This window comes from Cryptomeria japonica, chromosome 8, assembly GCF_030272615.1.
Source record: "Cryptomeria japonica chromosome 8, Sugi_1.0, whole genome shotgun sequence".
Lineage (NCBI taxonomy): Eukaryota > Viridiplantae > Streptophyta > Pinopsida > Cupressales > Cupressaceae > Cryptomeria > Cryptomeria japonica.
The window spans coordinates 33,833,684-33,858,632 of record NC_081412.1 but is presented as its reverse complement, the minus strand read 5'-3'; the positions used below and the strand labels follow the sequence as shown (position 1 = coordinate 33,858,632).

At 34.0% G+C, this 24,949-nt stretch overlaps 1 protein-coding gene across 1 annotated transcript in view; it reads right to left on the bottom strand.

Annotated features, from left to right (window-relative positions):
- The window catches only part of LOC131064580 (D-xylose-proton symporter-like 2), a 158,302-nt gene that overhangs the window by 37,222 nt on the left and 96,131 nt on the right, over positions 1-24,949 (bottom strand). The window contains exons 11-12 of the mRNA XM_059210140.1: positions 4,609-4,689; positions 4,225-4,323 (exon numbers count right to left, since the gene is read on the bottom strand). Coding sequence (XP_059066123.1) covers positions 4,225-4,323; positions 4,609-4,689 — 180 coding nt within the window. The remainder of the gene's footprint in view (positions 1-4,224; positions 4,324-4,608; positions 4,690-24,949) is intronic.

Sequence of the window (24,949 nt, the reverse complement as noted above, 5' to 3'; positions counted from 1 at the left end):
ATCTTGAATCAAAAGGTGGCTGATGTTAAAGCCAAAATTGTCGAGCAGCGTGAGATATGGAGGAAGAAGGGTTGCACCATCATGATTGATGGTTGGATCGACAGAAGAAGTAGAACACTATTGAATTTTCTTGTCTCCTCATCAGATAATTGTACTTTGTGGTTTGTAGTTTGTATTTTGTAAAGTATATTTATCATTGGTTTAGTGACTAACTATTTTTATTTTTTATTTTACTAAATCTCTTTTTTTTCTTTCTTAGGTAGCACGGCGTTCTTGAAGTCAATTGATGCTTCAGGGAATGTAAGAAATGCAGAGTATCTTTGTGGGTTGTTGGAGGAAGTGTTGGAGGATGTGGGTGAGGAGAATGTGGTGCAAATAGTGACTGATAATGCAGCAAATTATGTTGTTGCAGGTAAAATTCTTATGGAGAGGCACCCCACCTTGTTTTGGACCCCTTGTGCTGCTCATTGCATTGACCTCATATTGGAGGATCTTGGTAAAATTCCATGGATTAAAACATGTGCAGAGATTGGAAGGAACATTTGTAAATACATGTATAATCATGCTTGGGTCCTCAACCTTATGAGAAATTTCACAAATAAGAAAGAGTTGTCTCATCCAAGAATTACCCGATTTGCAGCAAATTTTATCACGTTGCAATCATTACTTCAGTCCAAGGCTGGATTGAAACGCATGTTTGTAAGTGAGGAGTGGACAGTATCATCATACACAAAGACCAATACAGGGATTGAGACAACTGATCGGGTTTTTGAAGAGCATACCTTTTGGCAACCAGCCAAAGAGATTGTGCAGGTAATTATCTATTATATTTTTCATTTTTGTTCTCATTTCCATTTCATTTCCTTATTTTTATTCACACTTGTTTAAGTAATTCTTATAGCTTAATGTTGCAACTTTCAACTTGTGATCACAATTCATAGAGCCTCTTGTTGTTCTCCTATGAATTGCTGATGGAGAGAAGCCTGCAATGGGCTAGATTTATGAGGGCATGGATAGGGTGAAGGAGGCCATTAGAGCCATTTATTCAGGGAATCGGGCTAAGTATGGTGCCATATGGGACGTCATTGATCGATGATGGCACGATCTACTTCACAAGCCTATACATGCAGCTACCTACTACCTTAATCTGGCATTCCAGTTTTGCCCAGATTTCAAGGCCAATGACAACGTGTTGAGTGGGCTCTACGAAGTTGTAGAGCGAATGTCACCTGATTCATCAGTTGCAGCACACATAGTCTGTGAGGTAGAGATGTTTAGGAATGCACAAGGAGACTTCTTCTCATGAGACATATGCAAGCAAAACTGGACACAAATGATGCTAGGTAAAAATCTAATCAAGGCATAGTTTAAAATTTAAGTCTTAAACTTTTCTATCTATGATTCTATTACCATTATCATAAACTCAAAGTTATAGAATAGAAATGATTTTAATTATTTTTTTTGTTTCAGATGCTTGGTGGGAGATGTTTGGTAATAAGGTGCCAAATCTACAAAAGATTGCAGCTCGTATCTTGAGCCAGCCATGTAGTGCTTCAGGATGTCAATGCAATTGGAGCATGTTCGAGCATATTCACTCCAAAAAGCGAAATAGGTTGATGGTGCAAAAGTTGAATGATCTTGTGTTTGTTCATTACAACCTTCGCCTCCATCATAGACAGATATTGGGCACTGACACATCTCCTATCACCTTAGAGGAGGTTGATTCACAGGGAGAGTGGAATACTGAACTTGATGATCATGTCTTCAATGATGAAGACTTAAAGTGGGTTGATCAGGTGGATCGAGAGGTAGAGGCAGTGGCGATGGCAGAGGAGGCTAGAGCATGCAGAGACCCATTACAGGACCTCGAGGATGATGTGGATAAGGATATGTATGTCACTAAACCTAAGCCTCAGACATAGGTAGAGATCATGGCTACAGAACGTTCTAGGACCTATCTTATGCACACACGTAGAACAATTGTCGGGTTGACTAATATTGGCTCCTTTGGGCCTTAGACTTATAGGCTCTAGCTATTATGTTGAACTTAATATATGTTTTGAACTTTTGATGACATGGATTTCATATTCCATGAATTTTGTAGACATTTGATACTATCTATATTTCTAATGTGTTATTTAGTTTAGCTTATTTCCTTCAGCACAAGCCTAAAATTTGCACTTATACTTATGTGATCAATGTAAACTTGTGTATGTGCTTCTATTTGATGCGATTATTGTGTCTTTAATGTTTATTTATTAAAAAATGCATGAAAGAAGTTTAAAATTGTTAAAAATCTTTGAATTTCTTGGGTTTTTCAATTTGCCGAGTTTCGGCCGAGTTGGGGTGCCCAATCCGAGTCCGAGTCAAAAATCAGCTTGCCGAGTACGAGTCAAAAATCAGCTTGCCGAGTCTAAGGCAAGTCCAAGGCTTGTAACTATGAATTTAATAATAAAATAAAAATTGTCTTTTTATAAAATTAATGTTACTTCTCAAGCATCTTAAATTAACGTTTTAAATTATTTCCATAGTACAAAAAAGTGGACATGACAAATGCATTCACCAGACCTTCCCGATATGATTTTTTCACCACATTGAAGGGTAAATTAATATAATACCAAAAATTTGCTGCTCTCATCATAGCCTTGTGTTGTTTTTCCTTATGCCAAGAAAAAACTTCAAGTGAAGGTTGTACTCCTGCAACATTGTGTAGAATATAGAGATTCGGTGTCAATGAAAAGAAGATGTCTCGAAAAGTCTCATCAACAGAGGAAAGCAGATGATGAATGTCTGGGGTATAAATGAACCTATAAATTAGGATTGACATCCATCACCATTATCATTGCTTCCTTTGTTCTCTGCTTTTCCATTTTTTTATATTCATAAATGGTAAGTAGGCCATTCATTTCTCTTCTAATCTCTTCATGCATAGTAGAGAATGCCTTCACATCATGTCCACGTATTTTGGCAAGGTACTATGTTAATCTATTAATCCCCTCGCCAAAAGAATTTTATGTTAATTGCAACAAACTTGGCCCTTGACAGCATCTAGTGTTCCATACTTCCATGCAGTGCCATTCATTCATGTTGAACTTGAAATTGCTGATTTTAACATAGAAAAATTATTTATTGGCAAGGTTTTGAAAAGTCAGCAAGATTTTGAAACAAAAATCAGTAAACAAAATGAAAAACATCAGTAAGTAAAAATAGAATGCAAGCACAATTGAAAAATGTTAGGAAATGTTGGGCGCAAGAGGAAATAGAGAGCATTTGCTCTAGGTTTTAAACTTTTCTAGTTTTCAACTAATAAATAAATAAATACTAGTTTGAATCTTTGAAGTTGCCTCAAAATTTATTTCCAATCCCTTCTCTCGGCATGTTTTTGTCACATGGATACTTAGACCAAAAATATCAAAAAAATGAATTGAAATGCTAAAAATTGCATGGGTTTTCTTATAACCCATCTCCAAGCAAGTACAAGTAGAAAACTCAGACAAGTGTTTGCAAAAAATTCTTGAGTGCCTGGCCTGGCTTGCCCTTGACTTGGCTCATGAGTTTGGGTTGATTGAACATAGAGCTAGAAAACTTGTGAGCTGTGGCAAGTCAATTGAGTACTTGGTAAGTTTTCAAACTATTCTTGTGTCATCATTTTTTTCAATGGGTGTCTAGTATACTGCTCAGAAATGTCATTTTTATTTCTGAATTGGGTGCACCTTCAAAGTTAATTGTTTTAAAGACGTACTATTGAGGATGATGCATTTGTACCATCCAATTCCACAACACTCACTGAGCAGCAACGAACTTTTTTGAGCTTTACACATAAGAGATTTATGATTTTACTTTTTATTGATATTGAGACTTGAATCATATGTATTGAACTCATTTTATGATCTATGATGTGTAGTTGAAGTCTAGTTTTGGTCTACATATGAAGGAAATCAGTAACATATTGCATCATTCAATAGCAAATGCAATTTTTAAGAATTTTTTTATCTGCTTTTAATGTTCAATAAATGTGTCAAATTGTTGCTGAGTTTTTGTTCACTCCCAAGTTTTAAAAATTTTGGTCAGCCAAGTCTTTGCCAAGTACGAGTTTTTCTAGTGTGTGCAGCTAGACTCTCTAGACATTCGCAATGGAAACTACTTCATCCAGTATATTCAGAGTTTCTTAAATGCAAACTGCAAAAGAAAATTGTAGATCATGATTTAAGGCAAGATAAGTACTTGATAGGATCCAACATACAACAATAACGCAATCACTGCCACAACAGGTGCACTCCCAAGATAGGCATAGTAAGCTGCAAGTAAGAATAAAGATACAACCTGCACCACAGCATTAATAACAATTATATTTCAGTAAAACTAATAGACAAGGTATAAGGGAGAACATATCAATCGAAAGTTTCTTGACAAGGCAATTAACTGCAGATACACCAAACATTATTATTACATGGAAATTCTTATTCTTCCTTCAATGACTACGGAAAACCAGCTTAAATTTGTCCCATATTCAGAGAAATCCAACAAGCAACTTCATTAAAGGGAAATGGTAAGCTTGATTTCATGAACACTTTATTTTAACATTCATTAATAACTGAACATTCTTACCATGCCAGTTACACCTGTGATTAATAGAGGTCTCCTACCAAGCTTGTCAACCACCATAACAGCAATTCCGGTCATGAGTAACTGCAAAAGTCAAAAAGCATTTGTTTTGTAGGTCATACACACAGAATTTGAGTAAAGAGCTCTTCATCTTTGAGGTGAAATTATAAAAGCACATATAAAGATCAGCCAATTATGCTAAAACTAAATATCAATTTGTTCTTCAACCATACTATATACTCAATATTTATATATCCATTAAATGTAACTAAAATTGAAGATCAGGTAATTATGCTATACAGAATATTCAATATTTATATATCCATTTGACATAACTAAAATTGAAGATCAGCTAATTATGCTATTACAACTCAATATTGATTTTTTCTTCAGCCATACAAAATACTCAATATTTGTATGTCCATTGAATGTAACTAAAATTGATTATGCTCCAATTCAAGACTTATATTTAAAATGCTACTAAAACATTAGATTGTCTTAGCTTATATTTCCCCAAACAAATAGACAAGCAGAAGCATCCAATACAACTTTAATAAAAATAGTGCCAAAAAATTTATGGCATAAAGGACCATGGATAAAACTGAAATAGTACAATAAGTGGATAATGTAGATATCCTTGTTGATCTAGAAATACCAATTCTAAGGATATCATACTCTGTTTTAAGTATTCAAAGAATAGATATTGAAGAGTTATCAAATCAGAATTAGTTCTCAACAAAGCTTAGATATATATATCATAGCAACATGGTAAACCAATGCATCAAACATGTAAAATTCAAGGAATTCAAATAAGATTATTTCATACAAAAATTAAACCCATTCTTGAAAATTGAAGAATGATAAATTCAAATCAAATTGGGTAAGCATAGAATTCAAACAACTTCCAAACCAATGGACTTCAAACCTAATGAACAACCCATAGTCCCTACAGCTACAATTAACCAACTCTACCAACCAAAATACAAGTACAAAACCAATCAAGAACTAGGAAATCAAATCTCCTCAAACAACCCAACACCATAAACTTGGACTCGCCACCAACTCGGCAATTTGGACTCGGACTCAAACTCGTGAAAGACTCGGCAAGGACTCGGCAAAAAAAAAACCGTAGTTTTACAAAAAAACATAAAGAAATTAAAGCATTTAGAGAACATAAGAGCCATAATTGAAACATTACACATGTCACATACTCATAGTTTCAAACTTTCAACTCAAATGTATAATACCAAGATTTCTTCAATGCTAATTATGCTTTTATATGGAGCCTAATCAGACTTAGAGGTTAAAATTTCCCTACTTCCATCAGCGCAATTCCCCCCTATATTTTTCGACGGGGGTTTGGGGGCAGCGCCCCCAAGTTGGGGTCAAGGGGCATCGCCCCTTGTGCGCTCCCTGTCGCAATACAGGGCAAGGTAGGGGGGCAACACCTCACGAGGCCAAAAATACTTTTAGTATTTTATAAAGGTGTAGGGTGTTATTTTTCTTTTATTTTTCACTCCCTTAGTTATGCCAAATGAAGGCAAAAAAAAAATTTTAAAACTCAATTTTAAGGCTTGCATGACTTTTTTTCTGGGTCGCACGAGTCCATCTAAAAGACTCGCGAGTCCATGCAAAAGACTCGCGCGAGTCCTTGCAAAAGACTCGTGAATCTTTCAAATGGACTCGCCAGGACTCACCTCACGAGTCCTTGGCGAGTCGACTCGTGGCTCCCATGGCCTCGCGAGTCCATGGCGAGTCCACGAGTTTTAAAACTATGCCATAAACCCATTCTTCAAACTAGAAGAATAACACATTAAAACCAAATTGGATAGGCATATAATTGAAACAATTTCCACAAAAAGACTCCACCAATGGACTCCAAACCTCATTAACAACCTATAGTCCCACAACTAAAAGAACATGCCTCAACTAAAGTACAATACCAATAAAAAATTGAGAAATGGAATTTCCTCAAAGAACTCAACACCATACCCTACAACATTCAATTGGAGGAGCTCATGCATACACCCCTACATCACTAGTCCATTCTTCTTCAACAAATCTTGTGATGGGATATCCAACTTAAGAAACAAACTTTAAAGAATTTTAAGAACCCAAGGAAGCTCCACATAACATTGAAATCCTGACCATTGAGATTATCACTACAAGAAGCAAACAAAACACAATAGAATTCCCATTAGATAATCTTGAAAACGAGGTAAAATATGCAATGAATGTGTAAATAAATGGTTTTCAAATTGAACTAGCTAAATAGTAAATGTGATCAACCAATCAAAAGGAACATGGAGAAGCATAGCTCAATAAATTAAATCAGCAATAACAAAGAATATTAGATTAATATGAAGAAACATGTTGATGAGTGTTTTTGCACTCTCCAACACAAAATAAAATACACTAAGCATCCTATTCTCTCTTGAGAAGAAATCCTATTTGATGACTCAAATAGTATCACCCCAAGGTATCGGTAGTTAGGTCTTGACCATTCTTCGGATAACTCAGTGAATATATGTGATTTTACTGGTATCACAAGGGACATTACGATAACAAGCTGGACTATTGTCCCTGCAAGATTTCTCAAAAAATCCTAAAATCTAAAACCTCAATGTCATCACATTTAGCAACAAGAATTGATGCTTTTCAACTTGCATAAATTCACCTTGTTAATGTGTGTTTTGTGAGACTTGCCAACATAGAAAAAAATACCAAGTATTTTATCCTCTCTTGAACAAGGAAACCTCAAATGCTAAACGAAGTGATCAATTAAGGCTACCCCAAGGTTTACAATGCGACTTTGCAATGGATAGACTCAATAAATGATGTGATTTGTTGTTTAGACAAAGGGACTTACGCTTTTCATTGGAACTGGAACTTACACATCCGATATAGCAATCTAAGTGATGCTTTCTTCCTAAATTAACCTGAACTCTTCAAACAAAAGAACAAAAGGATAAAGGTTATAGAAACTTAAGCTAAGTTCGTAAGGACAATGATGGCAATGGATAGTCCTTTAGATAGACAAATTCCTTAAATCAAGCTTTGCTTCACCATGATGACAACAACTACAAAAAACTGATGATCTTCAAAGGTAATGAAAGATTTTCATATTGCCAACATCCATCCAAATACCCAACACTGGCACAAACAAAATGAATATCCACAATCGAACTAAGATCAGACTAACCATGCACTTCAATTTGCAACCAACAAACTACAAATGGTATGAACCGGAATACCATCGAATATCTTCACATTTCTCCATTAAAATCAATTAACTTTAACTAAATATTGAGAAGTAGAAAGCATGCCAAATGTTGAAACCCATACAAAGATCCACCATATCTTCAATGAAAATTATGTATTGATTTCGACATAGTCCTGGCAACAATTTTTGATCTCCTCCTACTACTTCTACTTCTACTTCTACTTTTTAAAGAGCTATTAACTTCTAACTATTCACTATTAACCTTTACAAATGAAAAGGCCAAGCCTTATATAGACCTTGAGTTACAAAATGAATGGCACAGATTGATTCTATATCAATGGCCAAGGTTATTTATGAAACCCTAAAGTGAGGGTAGTTACAACTACCACCTCCTTACATTTAATATTCTCCAATGAGAAAATTACATGTTCTTAAATGCACATCCTTTTAAGGAAAAAAACCAATGAAAATTGGCATAGCCCCAATGGCACAATTTAAAAGGAGTAGATGATGACACTTCATTCAATGCATTCACATGTCCACAACAATGGTTATCTATGATTCATTGTCAATTATATAGCATTTTTGTTTGTTAAATATGACATCCAAATTAAGATGGCAAATAATCTAACTCACAAAGACAAATTGAGTTCCATTCTCAGCACATAGTACACATTGAGAAAAATGAGAATTTTCCCCCCACAAGATGTATGCACACTTCCTTTGCCAACAACCATGTACACACCACCACCAAAGATAATTGAGTCTGAGCAAGGCATGTATCCTATGAACCAATATTTCCCATGGTAAAATGTGAAGGTGCTCTAAAATCATTATACCACACAAAAGACTTTGACTCATCTATTGGCGATTTGGCCATGAAAGCATAGAAGGCTGACTCCTTTTGCTCAAAATACTCTACGACATGAGCCTTTTGTGGAGGCTCTCCCTAGTTGGATTTCTTTTTAGCCAGCCTCTTTTTGTAGTGCTTCTTCATGTGACCCATTTTACTACAATATTAATATCCTATTTTCCAAATTCTTCAAAGTCTCTTCATTATTTCCTTGTCCTTTCTTTTGATGCCATTTTCCTTTGTCCTTGTCTATAGCTGCAAGTGCTTGTCATACGCTATGCATCACTATGCCTACCAAGTCGTTTCTTCCATCTATCCTGTTGCAATAGCTTATTGCACAACTGTTTGAGCTTCAAGTCAACATTGGTAAATGAGTCATTTAATGTCTCAATAAAGTGTTGTTAGGACCATGGTAAGCTTTTCAATGTTATGACCAACATATCCTCTTCCATCTTGAGACCTATGGCTGACAATTGATCATGAATGCCTTAATTCATCAAATTCTCCTGCAAAGACATCTACCAATACATCATAATTAAGAAAAGCATACTTTTCAAGAAGAAGGCCCTACCTCTATCTGATCTCGTGAAGGTTTTGCAAGTGCTTCCTGATTTATGCAAAGCTTTTTCCTAATTGAACCTTTGGAAGCATTCCATCTATCACTGATAACTTTATCAACATGACAAGTTTTCGATCACACTCATCAAACTTGTCCTAGTCTTTAACTACAACTATTGGCTAACTACCAATACCAAGGACAATCTTATCAAGGCATCTATACTCAAAAATGAAGGGCATACGCTGCTTCCAGGTGTTGTAGTTCTTGCTAGAAAAACACTGGCTACCTTCCAACATGATTTTGGGTAATGAAGTCATACCTCTCATAAGGTGTAATTAAAAGAAAAAATAAACCGTTGTTGATGGAATAGCCTCCAAATTCTGCAAACCCTAATAGAAGGAATGATTTTGTAAAAGAATATATAAAAAGGTGACCAAAACGCCCACAAAAAGGATCAGAAAACCCTATGCGCCTAAGTTTTATGAAAAAAATGTCAAAAATGATGAAAAGCACCATGATTTCTTCTATTAAATACAAGGTGTGCCCTACCCAATCCAGATTTGCCAAAACAAGTAAAAATAATTAACAATTTTTAGAAAATATTGCCAAAAATCTTCAAAATATCCATTGGGTGCCAAAAATTCTTCCACCCACAGCCAAAAAATTTGTTGCACAACAAAACTTTACAAAAAATGGTGATTTTGGTGGAAAAAAGGTGCAAGTTTTGTAGGCCAAACATAGCACAATTATTACAGAAAACAAGACACAATATGCATACTAGAACAAGGGTGTGATTTTTGCAGAAAAACCCACCCGATTATGCACAAAGGAAAAATCACGATTTTTAGCAAAATAAATCTGCAATTTCTAGTTTAAAGATGGCACCATTTTCTTCAACCAAACTACACGAAATTTCTCTCCTCTATAATGATAATTAAATGTTGTAATTAATAAAGGAGCGGAATACTTCTTATATACAAAATTACAAGACAATCTTTCTATAATAGAAATGATCGAGAATAAAAATACGAAAGACAAAAAGGAAACTTATTAAAACTAACTAAAGACGAAAGACATAAATGGAAGTTTCTAAATACTAACTAAATGACTAAGATGACCATTATATCAATATTGCAATATTATTTTAATACCCTCCCTTAATGATCATCCTACTAACTACCCTACAGAAAACATGACATAATCTGCAAGTCATTTGGCCACAAATGCATATAAGGCTGCCCCCTTCACAGAACTCTCTGGGACATGAGCCTATTGGTAAGACGAGGTCCCTGGTTTTGCAAAAGTTTTTAATATGACTAAGTTTACCACAATCTTTCCAACATGATGTTGCATACCAAAGCTATCCCTCCCACTATTCAGCGATACGAAAATCGAGATCTGCTGTTCAAAAACTTGAAAAAACCATGATATTGCCAAAAATCGTTAAAAGAAGCAAAACCCATGATTTTGTAAAAAATTGTCAAAAAATTTTGCAAAGAAACATTGTTCGCCCAAGAAACCCTAGGTGCGACCCAAAACAAGTTGCAACAAACCACGATTTTGTGGAGAAATCAACAAAACCCTCAATGCGATGCAAAAATTAGACATGATTTTGTGAAAATATAATCAAAAAACTTCATTTTGTGAAAAAATGGTAAAACCTTCATTTTTGTGGAAAAACGGTAAAAACCCAAAAAAAAAACAGCAACACATTTCATGATTTTGTGTGAAAAAATCAGAAAAAAACTCCATCCGAGAAAGAACCCACGATTTTTGTGTAAAAAAATCACACAAAAAACAAAAACCGACTTTGATTTTTTTGGGAAAAAAAAAAAAAAAAAACACCATGACTTTTTTGGAAAAAAATTAGAAAAGCCATGAATTTATAAAAAAGACAGATCTGAAACCCTCGGTCAGGGAAAATCAAGATTTTTCATAAAAACCCATGTTAAAAATCTTCTAGAAATAAATTCCAAGTAATGAAACCACTAATAAAATTCGTCAAAAAAACCTTTCCCCACTCTGATACCAAGAAATGATAATTAAATGTTGTAATTAAGAAGAGGAATACTCCTTATATAGAAAATTACAACACAATCTTTCCATAACGGAAATGATCGAGAATAGAAACATGAAATATAGAAAAGAAACTTCCTAAAACTAACTAAAGACGATAGACATAAATGGAAGTTTCTAAATACTATATAAATGACTAAGATGATCATTATATCAATATTATAATATTATTTTAATATCCAAGTAACAATTCTATATGAACTCTTTTGGATCTTTTCAAGCTTCAAACATTCCTCAAACCATCACTGATAGCAGAAGTCCATAGGTCTTCACGCATTCTCAAATCCCAAAGTTCAAGTTGTGCTTTAATACCATATTACAAAAAATATAATATAACATGAAGATTACTAAGATGTTTGATGATTAAACAAGGAGCAAAATTCTCCTTAAATAAGAGTTACAAAAGCTTTATCTATAAAAGATAAGAGTGACAAACTAATTAAGCAAAGCATAGAGCTTAACTAAAAGAAAAAAGGAATATTCCTAAAGACTTAGTTAACCGTTATAAACTAAATATTACAATATTACTTTAATAAAATAAAAATAACAAGAATGACTTTCCTTTTTCCATTTCTCCTTTTATACACTTTTTTCCAAAATAATAAAATAATATTCAATTTCTTGAAAAGGTGACTTTATTGATTTATATTTTATATTTTAGAACCCCATAAAGTTGTTAGAATTCATGATTGTTGAATTCCCACAAGCCCAGATAATCATCTACAAGAATACCTGTTACATACAAAAGAGAAATTGCACAACAAACAAGAATATTGAAGACAATAACAAAAACTAAATGCTTGATTGAATATTGCTTGTATTGCTTGATTTACAATAAAAGATATGTCATCCTTATAAAGAAATCTAATTCTAAAGATAGAAACCCTAAAAAACAATTAATAATTAATAATGAATTAATTATTAATATACCTAAGGGATGCATGCATATTAAATGATTATTAAATGCCTAAAAAAGCTTCCTAAATTTAGCTTAAGTGAAAAAAGAAAAAGATGACTTAATTAATTAATCAATATGATTAAATTAATTAAGTAAATAAAACCTTTTACTCTAACACCGCCCTTTAAGATGAATTTAGGGAGAAGCTAAAAAGTTAAGTGCATGAATGCAGCGACATGCAACAAAAGAAATTACATGCAAATTTGGGTTCTAGCAACAAAGCCTGATGAGGTACCCAATCACAACATGCAAATCTCTGTAAAGTGGAGAAAAGGAGAAAACCTAGTGAAAACAAAACTCCTCTCCAAAAAGAGAGGAAGGAAGACCATGAAGCCTTCCAAAAAATGCAGAATCTCCTGTAAATGTTCCTCCATAGGAAGAATGAGAACTAATGTTGCACCACAAAACGTCAAAGTGTGACAAAACTAGGTACCAATGTCGATGACGATGAATCACTCGCTGCAAATGATAATGATCGGGCACGCAGACCAAGTATGGGAACCATTGGTTACACCTGGCATGCTCAATAGAGGAGACAGGTCAAAGTTCTGATATCGATTTCCTAATCTACAATACAAAATGATTGCATCATGTGTCATCAAAAGACGAAGGACAAAGACGTGTGGCACTTTATGACAGTGCCTGTACAACATAACTCAAAGAAGAAGATCCAACATGAAATGCAAGTGTGCAAAACTAGAAAACATGTAGATGAGGCTGCCACCAAATGATGCCTTGTAGAAATCTGTGCAAATGATATACCCTCTGGTTGGAATATAGCCAAGGGTGAAATTAAGGAACCCAAAATTGCCCCCCCCAAAGAACACTGCAAACAGGTTAGGTGAAATAAAACATGTTCCCAATTTTGCTTATTAGGACAAAATTAATTTTTTTATTAAAACAAAACGGCCCCTAATAAAAAATTTTGAAAACAAAAAAAAAAAAATTGTTTTTTATTTTAAAATGTATGCAAGAAAAATTAATTAAAAAACCAAAAAAGCACATGCAAAAAAAAACTTTTTCAAAAAGGAAAAAAAACAATTCGTGTTTTATTTAAAAGTGCATGCAAAAAAAATTGATTAAAAAAACCAAAAAACACATGCAAAAAAACAAATTAAAGGAAGAAAAAAACAATTTTTTTTTTTTTAATTTAAAAATGCATGCAAAAAACATTGATTAAAACCCAAAAAATCACATGCAAAAAGAAGTTTTTTTAGTTAAAAAAACTAATAAAAAACATGCAAACATTTTATTTAATAAAAAGGGATGAAAAGTTTTTATAAAAAAACTAATAAAAAAGAAAAGATTTTTAAAAAAAAATAATAACAAAATTAAAGTTTTTTAATTAAAAAAAATCTAATAAAAAAACATACAAACATTTTATTTAAAAAAATAAAAGAAATGAAAAGTTTTTATTAAAAAAAATAATAAAAAAGAAAAAAAAGTTTTTAAAAAAACTAATAAAAAAGAAGTTTTTTAATTAAAAAAACATGCAAACATTTTATTTAAAAAAATATAAGGCATAAAAAGTTTTATAAAAAAAATAATAAAAAAGAAAAGATTTTTTTTTTTAAATCTAATATAAAAATTAAAATAAACTCATGCCCCCAAATTTGAATTTGAATTTTTAATTAAAAAAAATATTTTTATTTTGGTTTTTGAGAAAACCAAAAATTAAAAATTAAAAAAATACCTGTACTCTATATCTATAAAATTGCCTAAATAGTTTATATATCTATAAAATTGCCTAAATTGTTTAAAATTGATAAATAGATTTGAAATCATTACAAAGAGATGACATATTTATAAAATATAAACCATAGGAAACATATACTTTCATCATTGCAAAGATGTTCTTTTGTCAAAAAGGTACAATAACAGTCAAAGACTTTAGAACTTTAAAATAACTCTAAGTCATCAAGAGCACTTGGTTGGGATGTTTTTTTCTCAATCCTTGCAGAAACATAAATCACAACCTAAGTCCCCACGAATGAAATTCGAAAAGAGGCAAAAATTCGAAAAAAAAAATCGTAATTAAATTCTCTTTGTATAAATTTGAGTTTTTAAAAATATCATAATAAACAATATTTAATTTATATATTTTAATTTTAATTTATCAAATTTTATATATGAATAATTAAAAATTTGAATTAAAATATTTAATTTTTAATATATTAAATGTTAAATCTGACAACTTTTATACTAAACATTAATATATTAACAACATTATTAGTTAATATTTATATTAAATTTTAATATTATTTAACATTTTATCGGGCAACACCACTACATCCGGCAACAACTTATATTATAGATGTTTAATATTATTAAATGTTTAATAAAGATTCGGATTTATTGAGCAACTTTATGAAGTTTCTTTAATTTTAACATTTACCTATATCCTCTTTCTCCCAATGCGGTCGTCTAAAAACCCTACCGGCCGCAAGCATTGCGTCGACCATTGACTCGGAGCCCTCGTACCTCCCGACTACAATAGCGAACTGGTTATTTGCCGACAGCAAAAAAACACCTCTGCCTGTTTCTTGCGAATTTTATACGAATTTTGGCCAATCGAACTTCAACGATTTTTATTACATGTTTTAAAGTTCAACGAATTTCGAACTTCAAGGATGAAATTCGGCTGAACCTGGTGACTTAGCCTGTACTGTACCTGCGTCTATACGGCTAGCCAAGGAGGGGAAATTTTCTCTCCGAAGCAAACGGTGTCCAATCTAAGCGAATGAACAAGCGATCGTGGGGTTTTTGGACATTCTGAGTCCAATGGCGATGTCAATTTGAGCCCAAGGTGCTCTAATTGCTGGAAATCGCAAATATCTCCAAAAAAGGCAAATAGGGTCTTCAGATCTGAGCTCTGTTACCATGTTAGAATTCATGATTGTTGACTTCCCACAAGCCCAGATAATCATTTGCAAGAATACCTGTTACATACAAAGGACAAATTGCACAACAAACGAGAATATTGAAGACAATAACAATAACTGAATGCTTGATTGAATATTGCTTGTATTGCTTGATTTACAATGAAGCATATGTCATCCTTATAAAGAAATCTAATTCTAAAGATAGAAACCCTAAAAAGCAATCCATAATTAATAATGAATTAATTATTAATATACCTAAGGGATGCATGCATATTAAATGCCTAAAAAAGCTTCCTAAATTTAGCTTAAGTGAAAAAAGAAAAAGGTGACTTAATTAATTAATCAATATGATTAAATTAATTAAGTAAATAAAACCTTTTAATCTAACAAAAGTCACTATATAAAATAAAAATAATTAATTAAATAGAAGTCATCCAAACTTAGACAGCTTAATTTAATTAATTAATTAATTATTCTCTTTGTACTCTCAATTAACCTACAAGAATAAAACACGCTAAGGATCCTAGACCAACACTTATCGATACAAAGGGGACACTACAATGGCATTGATCCTAGGCTTATTCCTTAACTCTATTAACGTCAAATTTCGGACGTCAATTCCAATTCAACCATTGTAAATTAATTTCCATGGACACTTGTTCTGATTTGGTAAAAATGGGGATAGGGCCCCGAACCCTTACATAACACCTAACCAATGGACAAGAGGGATCTTACAAGGAGTGAGATGACCACAACCCAAAAAAAACCAAACGATTTTTTGAAAACAATGCTTTTGACCAGAGCACCAAACCGACATAACAAGGGTCCCAACCCCGAAAAAAAGAATTATGTTAAGTGGTTTGGGGCTCACAGAATTCAGATTTATGTGAAGTGGTTTGGAGTTCACAGAATTTTGAAGTGGGAGTTGGTGCTTCCAGTGGGTTGGTACTCACGAATTCAGATTTGGGAATTGGTACTTCCAATGGGTTGGTGCTCACAAACAGGCTTAGGGGTTGGTGTCTCCAGTAGGCTGGTGCCTATGAAACATTGTAAAAGAACAAATATATAAAAGCATTGATTTACCGTGGTTTTCTCCCGTAAGGGTTTCCACGGATATATCTTGTGTTCTACTTGTGTTCATGTATTAGTTAGATCATTTATGAATATGGGTATGGAATGAATATGTTTATGAGATAAGTTGAATACTTACGATTGAAGTTGAAAAAGATTAAATTGGTAAAAGATTGTTATTATACTAATTCACACCCCCATCTCAGTATAACCGTGTGATCTTCAATGCTGCCACCAAGAAGGAGGACCCTTCCGGCACCCCCTAGAACAATTTGAGGCCAAATGGCTAGTAGAAAAACAATGACAGCAGCGAAAAGAGATGCCCTCATAATCCATTGGTTGAACCCAAGGCCTGTCCCAAACCATCAAAACCACATCTCCCTAGAGAGGTAAGGAGAGATAAATGTCCACCAAAAAAAGAGCGAAAATAGAGTGCCCCATGATGGAAGTGGAAGCATCAACCAGCATGAAATGAATATCAATGTCCATGGACGCTTGTTTGCCTTGGATTAAGAAACTCTTCTCTTATTAAGGACTTTATATTTTAGGATTTTACTATGATTGTCAACTCTTGATCTTGCAATGAATCCTATTGTAGGTTTATTGTTTCACAAATAAGGTAAACATACAATTAAACAAGAAAAAGGTTGCATTCCTATAGCCATTCAAGAAAATATCTATTGGGCTATGGTAGAGTTATAAATTCTAGTACTTAATGAAATGACAACACAGGTTCAAAACATGATGTAGATGATCACAATGCTAATGTAGTTGTTTATGTATAAATCTCTAAGTGGAACTAAGTACTCTCTCCACAAAAGTGCATCTCCATCAAACCTCATAAAGACATTTGGAGAAGCAAACTATGACAATAATTTATTCTTATGTTGAATTTTCGGTGATGGCCTATCAGTGGATTGCATCGAGTTTATTTTGAAGTTTTTTTTTGTTTTTTTTTAATCGATAATGGGCCATAGTCGTATAATTTTATTAACTAAAAGAAATTATTACATTTTAATACAAGTTCAATTCAGTGTGGGCACCGGTAAGAAAGAACCGAATGAAGAGAACCTTCAATCTTGCCCAAGGATAAAATCCTAGAACATCAATACATTTCCCGAAGAGACAAATTGCCAATGGTTGGCTGCTTGGGTGATTACATAATTCGTTAGCCCCCCTTATATCGTAATTAACCTTGACCTTCTATGATGAGATTCCAGTAGCAAAAGGATAGCCTTGCCATCTAAGAAGAATCGGTTCTGCAGTATCCCTAAAGCATATGTTTTTGTACCTGGTTGCACTAGTCATAAAGTGGTTTCCTTAATTGCCTATGGATCCTGCGAATCACTTTAAAATGTTCCTCCTGCAGCTTGGATATTCATGTTAATCTTGAAAAAGAATTAAACTGAAAATATGAATAAAATTGTCGAGCAAGGGAAAATAATAAACCTAACCAACTTCATAAAGCAAACCTTAGATACAAAGTCGTGTACCAATAATGCTTCTTGAGTGCCTAAAACTGGCCAATATTAAGTCAAACTGACAACAAATATAAGGGCTGATACCTACATCGACATCTTGTTAAAGAGCCTAATAAAGAAAGAAGTAAACGTGACCAAACGGACCAAGGCCATTACAGTCGTGGGCCACTGAGGATTAATTTCGAAGAGCAGAGAAAGGACAACACGGAGTCAAAGCCATCTCATAATACAGGAAGGGATGTCTATTTTATAAAGAAAACAGCATAGCAAAGGCTGAGAGTAGTATTAATTAATAAATTATCAGATTAATGATGAATACTGAGCAAAAAGCTGATCTAAATAAACAGATAAGCCTAAAATGAAGATAAAGCTAGGATTGAGCCGACAGAATTAGTTTTGAAAATGGCAGATAGTACATACCTATATGTATCTATACATATACTTATGCAATATACATGTATATTTACATATGAGTATATATATGTATATCCACATATATGCAGATGTCTATATATCTCTGTAGAATAGTATATAAACGCACCTGTATCTGTGTTTATGTGTATGTTAATATATATATATATATATACCAATGAAAAACAAATCTATATATACATACATATATGTATACCCATGTATATATATACATAATGTAATTCGATATGTATCCCAGTTCACTGTTGAATTTATCTGATAAAGCAAAATCATCGAAACAAGGCAGGATTCAGCATACATATGTATATCTATTATGAGTCTAAATATAGGTATATTAACAAAAGGAGGCAACTATATAGTTACGAAGAGCAACATGGAGAGTACTATACTTCAAAAAGACGAGAGTCGGCAGCATACTATAGATAATTACTAAAGTAATTTTAAGTTTGGGTAGCAACATGTCTTGAAGGAAATCCCACACATCTTCACAAATCTAACTTCAAGTAGCAGACCCTTTCCCTTTGATCCCTGCATGATCCGAAGGTGAGATCTTCGGAGAGGCTGAAAACTCCAGATTAGGCTTCTCCATTACGAAACCTTTTGCCAGATCCATGTTTAGTCCCTCATCTCGTAGGTAAACAACCAAACATTGCTTATAGGGGGGTAATTTCACATGAAGCCACCACATGAGGAAATTAATATTCCTCTGAATGATAGGGCGCTTGTTTGCTAATTTTGCAAGGTTATCAATTGCCAGAATTGGGAACCGGGGAACCTAACGATTATTCCACATTAGGATGTCATAATGTCGGGGCTTAGGGGCCAGAAGATCATTGGTAACGTTTACTACTCGGTCTAGTTCTCCCAGGATGTTGTTCTTAAAAACCTTTAAGCATAGCTTCCTAATGAACTCCTTGTTGAGCTCAAAATGAAACACTACTGCTAAAAACATAGAGGAGATATCAAAGTTCACTCTAGTTATGTCCTCATTGTGAATGAAATCTTCCCCTAGGATTTGCAAAATGGCATTAATAACTAGGTCATGAGGAGAATTGACAATACCTTTCAAACGAGCTGCCTTAATCTCACCAGATACAACCATTTGTCTCTTTGAGCATTTGAGCTTAAGAACCGTATACATTTCGACCTATATTGAGCTCTCTGTCAAAATTACAGGCTGCAAATGAAGAAAGGAGCCTTTATAAAGCCAAAAGGTCAGTCGAAGAGATATCAAATCATGACACGAATAATGGTTTGGTCATTTAAGCCGAAATAATTCTCCATCATAACGAAGCATTGGATTGAGGTACTTGACAGCCAAGCCAGAGTACCAACTCACAACGAAATAATTACCATTTCCTTCTCATGATTACCATAATCCGGCGCCGCACATGCCTAGTGTATAAATAAGAGCTTGCATGAATGGCATGTGTAAAAGAATGTTTGAGGCATTGGAGCCAGAGATCGTAATAATATCGGGGCAAGTGCAACCGGGTTTCCAAAATTCGAAATAATTACAAGAAATGGTAGCAGGTTGAGAACATCGAAATTAAACGGGAAAGGGAGAGAATTCGACGTAGTGGGCGAGGAAGGGGAAGAACATGGGAGGAAGGAGAGTCGGATAATGAGGTGACAAGGGAAAGGTTAAAGTTTAGGATGCTATAAAAATACAAGAATGTACCTAATCATAATGGAATAAGATCAGAAATTAATAAGAGAATGAATGTTCCTTCATTTCTTCTACATGTGTGTGTATAGCTATAAATTAAGGGTATGTAGTTCCTTCATTCACAATGAGGACATAACTAGAGTGAACTTTGATATCTCCTTCATTTCTTCTACATGTGTGTGTAGTTCCTTCATTCCTGTACGTTTATAGCTATAAATTAAGCAAGTGAATAAAGCTACGTTCTTAACTTATTGAAATAAGGGTATGTAAGAGAGTTTATATAATGAATATATATATAGATATATAGATATATATGCATATGTGTGTGTGTGTGTGTGTGTGTAGATATAGATATTTATGCACACGCACATATATATATATATCAATCAAAGCATATATATAGATATATAAATATATAGAGATATATATATATATATATGCATATATGTATATTTATGTGTGTGTGTGTGTATATATATATATATATATATATATATATATATATATAAGTGAATGTATTTATATATAAAAGAATGTGAGTTTATAAATGGCTATGAATATATATTTGTGTGTGTATATATATACTTATATAGATTGTATTTATTTATGTGGAAAAGTAAATAAATATATATATATATATATTACATCTGGCTATGAATTTCGGAATATATGTGTATATATACATATTTATATATATATAGATAAACAATTCTATCTATATCTATGTCAATGTTTATATATATACATATTAAGTTTATATCTAATTAAATTATATCTATAATGTTTATACCTATATCTATGCAGAATCGGTTGTACTATGCATCTTTATTTGTGAATATATGTTTGACATTGTATATATTTAGATATGTATGGCTATATATATATGTGTATATATTTAGATATGTATGGCTATATATATATGTGTGTGTTAATATATATATATATATATATATATATATATATATATATATATATATATATATATATATATATATATATATATATATATATATATATATATATATATGTTTATATATCTGTATATGTATCAGTATATATATATACACATTTGAGTGTATATATATATATAGTGGAAAGGTGAATTGATGTATATGTATATCTGACTTATGAAATTATATGTATATATGTGTATATACGTGTATATATATATAGGAATTCATATATATATATATTCAAGATATAGTTTTAGGCACTGAATTATACCTAAGAGTATGTATGTGTAAATTCTAAAGGGAGGAAGGAAAAGAGAATTTGTATGTGAATGGAGATCTAATCAAGCCGGATCTCTAACCTATGCCTTGATTCACAAACTCCTTGCCATCAGCTCCTTCATTGGCTAGTTCATCTGCTCTTTTATTACTTTCCCTATAAATGTGATTGATGAGGACGGAGTTAAAGTATGGAAGTAGATCCCTGGCTCTTTTGATTAAGTTATTTATTCTCCAATTGAAGGACTTTCCTGATATAAGAGAGTTTATGATGATCGCGGAGTCTCCTTCAATTTCTAGATTTTGAATTCCTAGCTTGTGGCAGAGCAACAGACCATCTACTATTGCATTAGCTTCTGCTACATTATTAGTGACTATCCCTAAAGGTTTTGTGAGTGCAGCGACCTCTTTCCCGTCCCAGGGGTGGATAACACAGCCTACACCTATTGTGCCAGGATTGCCGCGGGAAGATCCATCAAAGTTGAGTTTGAACCATCTGGGAGGTGAAGGAACCCAAACACACTGCATCCTAACCACCGAATTGTGGCTCTCCCCTAAACCAACATACAGGGATAGAATGAGGCCCTCCCAGCGTTTCCTTATGGCTTCGTCCCTAAGAGTAAATTTGGAGTTCTTCAAAGGACATTTCCTAATATAGTTGTTGGCAAACTCTATAATGGATGCTTTGATTTAAACAAGAAGAGTTGCGGAGTTGAGGGATTTCTCCTTAAAAATTCTTCTGTTCCTTTCTTTCCAAACTTCCCAGAGGAGGATTGAAGGGGAAATAATCCAGATATGCCCGTAATGACCGAAATTTTGGGAGACAAGACAACTCTGCAGGAAGGAAGGAAGGTCATGTTGGCAGGCCAAACTTAAATTAAGTTTATTAAAAAGCTAATGCCAACAAGAGGCGGTAAATTCACAGTTAAGTAATAGGTGGTCTACATCTTCCTCCCTCTTGCAACATAATGGACATCTAGAGGGGCTGGAATAACCCAGCTTCCAAAACCAGTCCATTGGGAGGATTCTCTTCTGCAAAGCAATCTAGAGGAAGGTCCCAGCTTTTGGAGAGGAGGATTTATGCCAGCAAAGGGGCAACGGAAGGTTGGAGATCATTATGGCTTCTAGCTTATGGGCGATCCTATAGCCCCACTTAACGTTGTAATCTCCATTAGAGGAACCTAACCAAATTAAGTTATCCTGGCTTGAGTTGAAAGAGAGCTTCCTGGACAGGAGAATAGAAAGAAGATGAGAGCACCCTCTTTGATTAGAAGAAGATACGGTTAAAGGCTTCCAACTCCAGCCTAGAGCAGGGTCAGAGTTGGAGAAGGTGACATAGTCTCTAACGAGCTTTCCTACAGAGTTTTCCAATTCCAATTTTAAGGAATCATCATGGATTATACTGCTAATAGGGGGGTACCCACCCTAGAAATCCTCCCAAAACAGGGTTGTGTCCCCTAGCCCAATATTCCAGGATAGTTGGTCGGAGAGGACTCCTATGCAATTGGAAATAAAGTTCCAAATTCTAGAACCTTTTGGAAAGGAGGGAATTTTGAAGATGCTGGATGGGTCTGAATTGCCCACATACTTGTTCCTAATTATTTTAACCCATTTCAATTGTGGCTCTTTATAGATTCTCCATACTAATTTTGCTCCAAGTGCCCTATTTTGACTTTTTAGGTTTCTAAAGGCTAATCCTCCATTAATTTTGGGTAAACAAAGGTTATCCCATGCAATTAATGAAAACTCTTTCTTATCCTCCAAACCATGCCATAGGAAGGTCCTCAAGATCCTAGTAAGTTTATCCTTGATATCCCCTAAGAGTTGAAGGCAGGACATGTAGTATTGTGGGATTGCCGAAAGGAAAGAACGAATCAAGACAATTCTTCCTGCTAGCGACAGCCATTTACCTTTCCATGATTGCAATCTTGAATCCAATTTGAACAAAATTCCATCCCAAAGTTTGTTTTCTCTAACCCCTCTATCCAATGGGAGGCCTAAGTATATACATGGGAGGGTTCCTGAATGGAAACCTAGAAGATTTAGAATCTCCTTTTCTCTTTTCTCATTAGTGTTGAGGAAAAAAACCTTGGCTTTGTCTTTGTTCACCTCCTGACTAGAGGCATTCACGTACCAATCTAGAATCAATTTAAGGCTTCTAGCTTCACAAAAGGAACTATTGCCCAGTAATAGCATATCATCCGCAAATTGCTGATGAGTAAGTGGATCGACATTACTAGTGACTCTTATTCCTTCTATGTTGCTAAGCTCTTAAGACTTTTGGATTGTCCTACCTAGGGCTTCTGCCATAATAATATAGAGGAAGGGGGATATAGCCATCCCCTTGCCTCAATCCTCGGGAACTTGTGAAGAAACCATGGGGGGAACCGTTTACCAAAATTGAGAAATGAGGAGTTGAGATGCATTCGAATATCAAGTTGACCCATCTTTTGTTAAAACCAAGGCTGCCATGCAATTGCATAAGAATCTCCAATCCACTTTATCGTAAGCTTTCTTAATATCTAACTTAATGAGCATTGAAGGGCTGGAATTGGTTTGAGAGGAGTGGATTGCCTCGTGAGCGAGGATAACCCCATCCAGAATTGATCTGCCAGGAACAAAACCAGACTGTTCTTCCAATATAATAATTGAGAGGAAGATTTTCAGTCTATTAACTAATGCCTTTGTGAGAATTTTATAGTGTATTGTAGAGGGCGATAGGTCTAAACTCTTCCAGGCTTGTTGTCGAAGCTTTATGGGGGATGAGAGCAATGAAGGTATTATTAATCTCTCAAAGGATCGTACCTGATTTTCTAGTGCCCTCTAGGGCGTCCACTAGCTCCATTCCCAAGAAATGCCAACACGAATGGAAGAAGGCAGCTGGAAAGCCATCCAGCCCAGGTGCTTTTTCTGGATGCAGTTCTTTAACTTCTTTCTCAATTTCATCTGCTATGCAACATCTATTTAAAGACAAATTATGCTCATGAGTGATTAATTTACGAATATTCTGTAAAAGACTTTCCTAGGCTACAAGGTTGGAGGATTCCGAGTTAAGCAGGAGTTGAAAGAAGTTAACAGTTAATTTGGCTATTCCTTCGGGATCTTCTATTAGGCGGCCATTACCATCAATGATACTCGTTATTTTATTTGTGTTTCTTCTAGCTTTACTGCTAGCATGAAAAAATTGTGTGTTCCTATCCCCTTCGGCGAGCCAAGTTTCTCACGATTTTTGTTTCCAGAAGGTTTCCTCTTTTGACAGAATATCTTCATATTTTTTCATAAGTAATTTTTCTTGCTTATATCGGTTTTGATCCATTCCAAGTTTAATCACAGTATCGTTTACTTTTTTTAACTCGAGTTCAATTTGGGTTTTAGTATCAAAGATATTGCCAAATTTTTCACGATTCCATGTTAGGAGAGATTGTTTGATCATTTTTAAATTAGATACAAAACAAAATAGCTTGGATCCAGAGACGTTAAATGATAACCACCATTTTTCTACCATTCTAATGAAGTTTTCTTCCTTCAACCACATGAGCTCAAATTTGAAGGGGTAGTTCAACGGCTCGAGATCTTTGGCTATGGTTAGTTGAATCAGAAAGTGATCAGAACCTGAGATAGGTAGTATGGATGCCTTAACTAGGTTGTTGTTGAGGGTGCCTAAGTTGTCCTTAATAAGAAACCTATCTAATCTCTCTGCTATCATACTGAAGCCAGATCTTCTATTGGTCCACGTAACAACTCCATTGTTTCTAAGAATATCCATGAGGTTGTTCTAGAAGGTCCAGTTTCTAAAATCTACTAAGGACTGAGGTTCTCGAGAGCAACCACCTGATTTCTCAGCTAGATTGCAGATGACGTTAAAATCTCCGCCTATAATACAATTTTAATTCTTATGTTTATTCATGAAA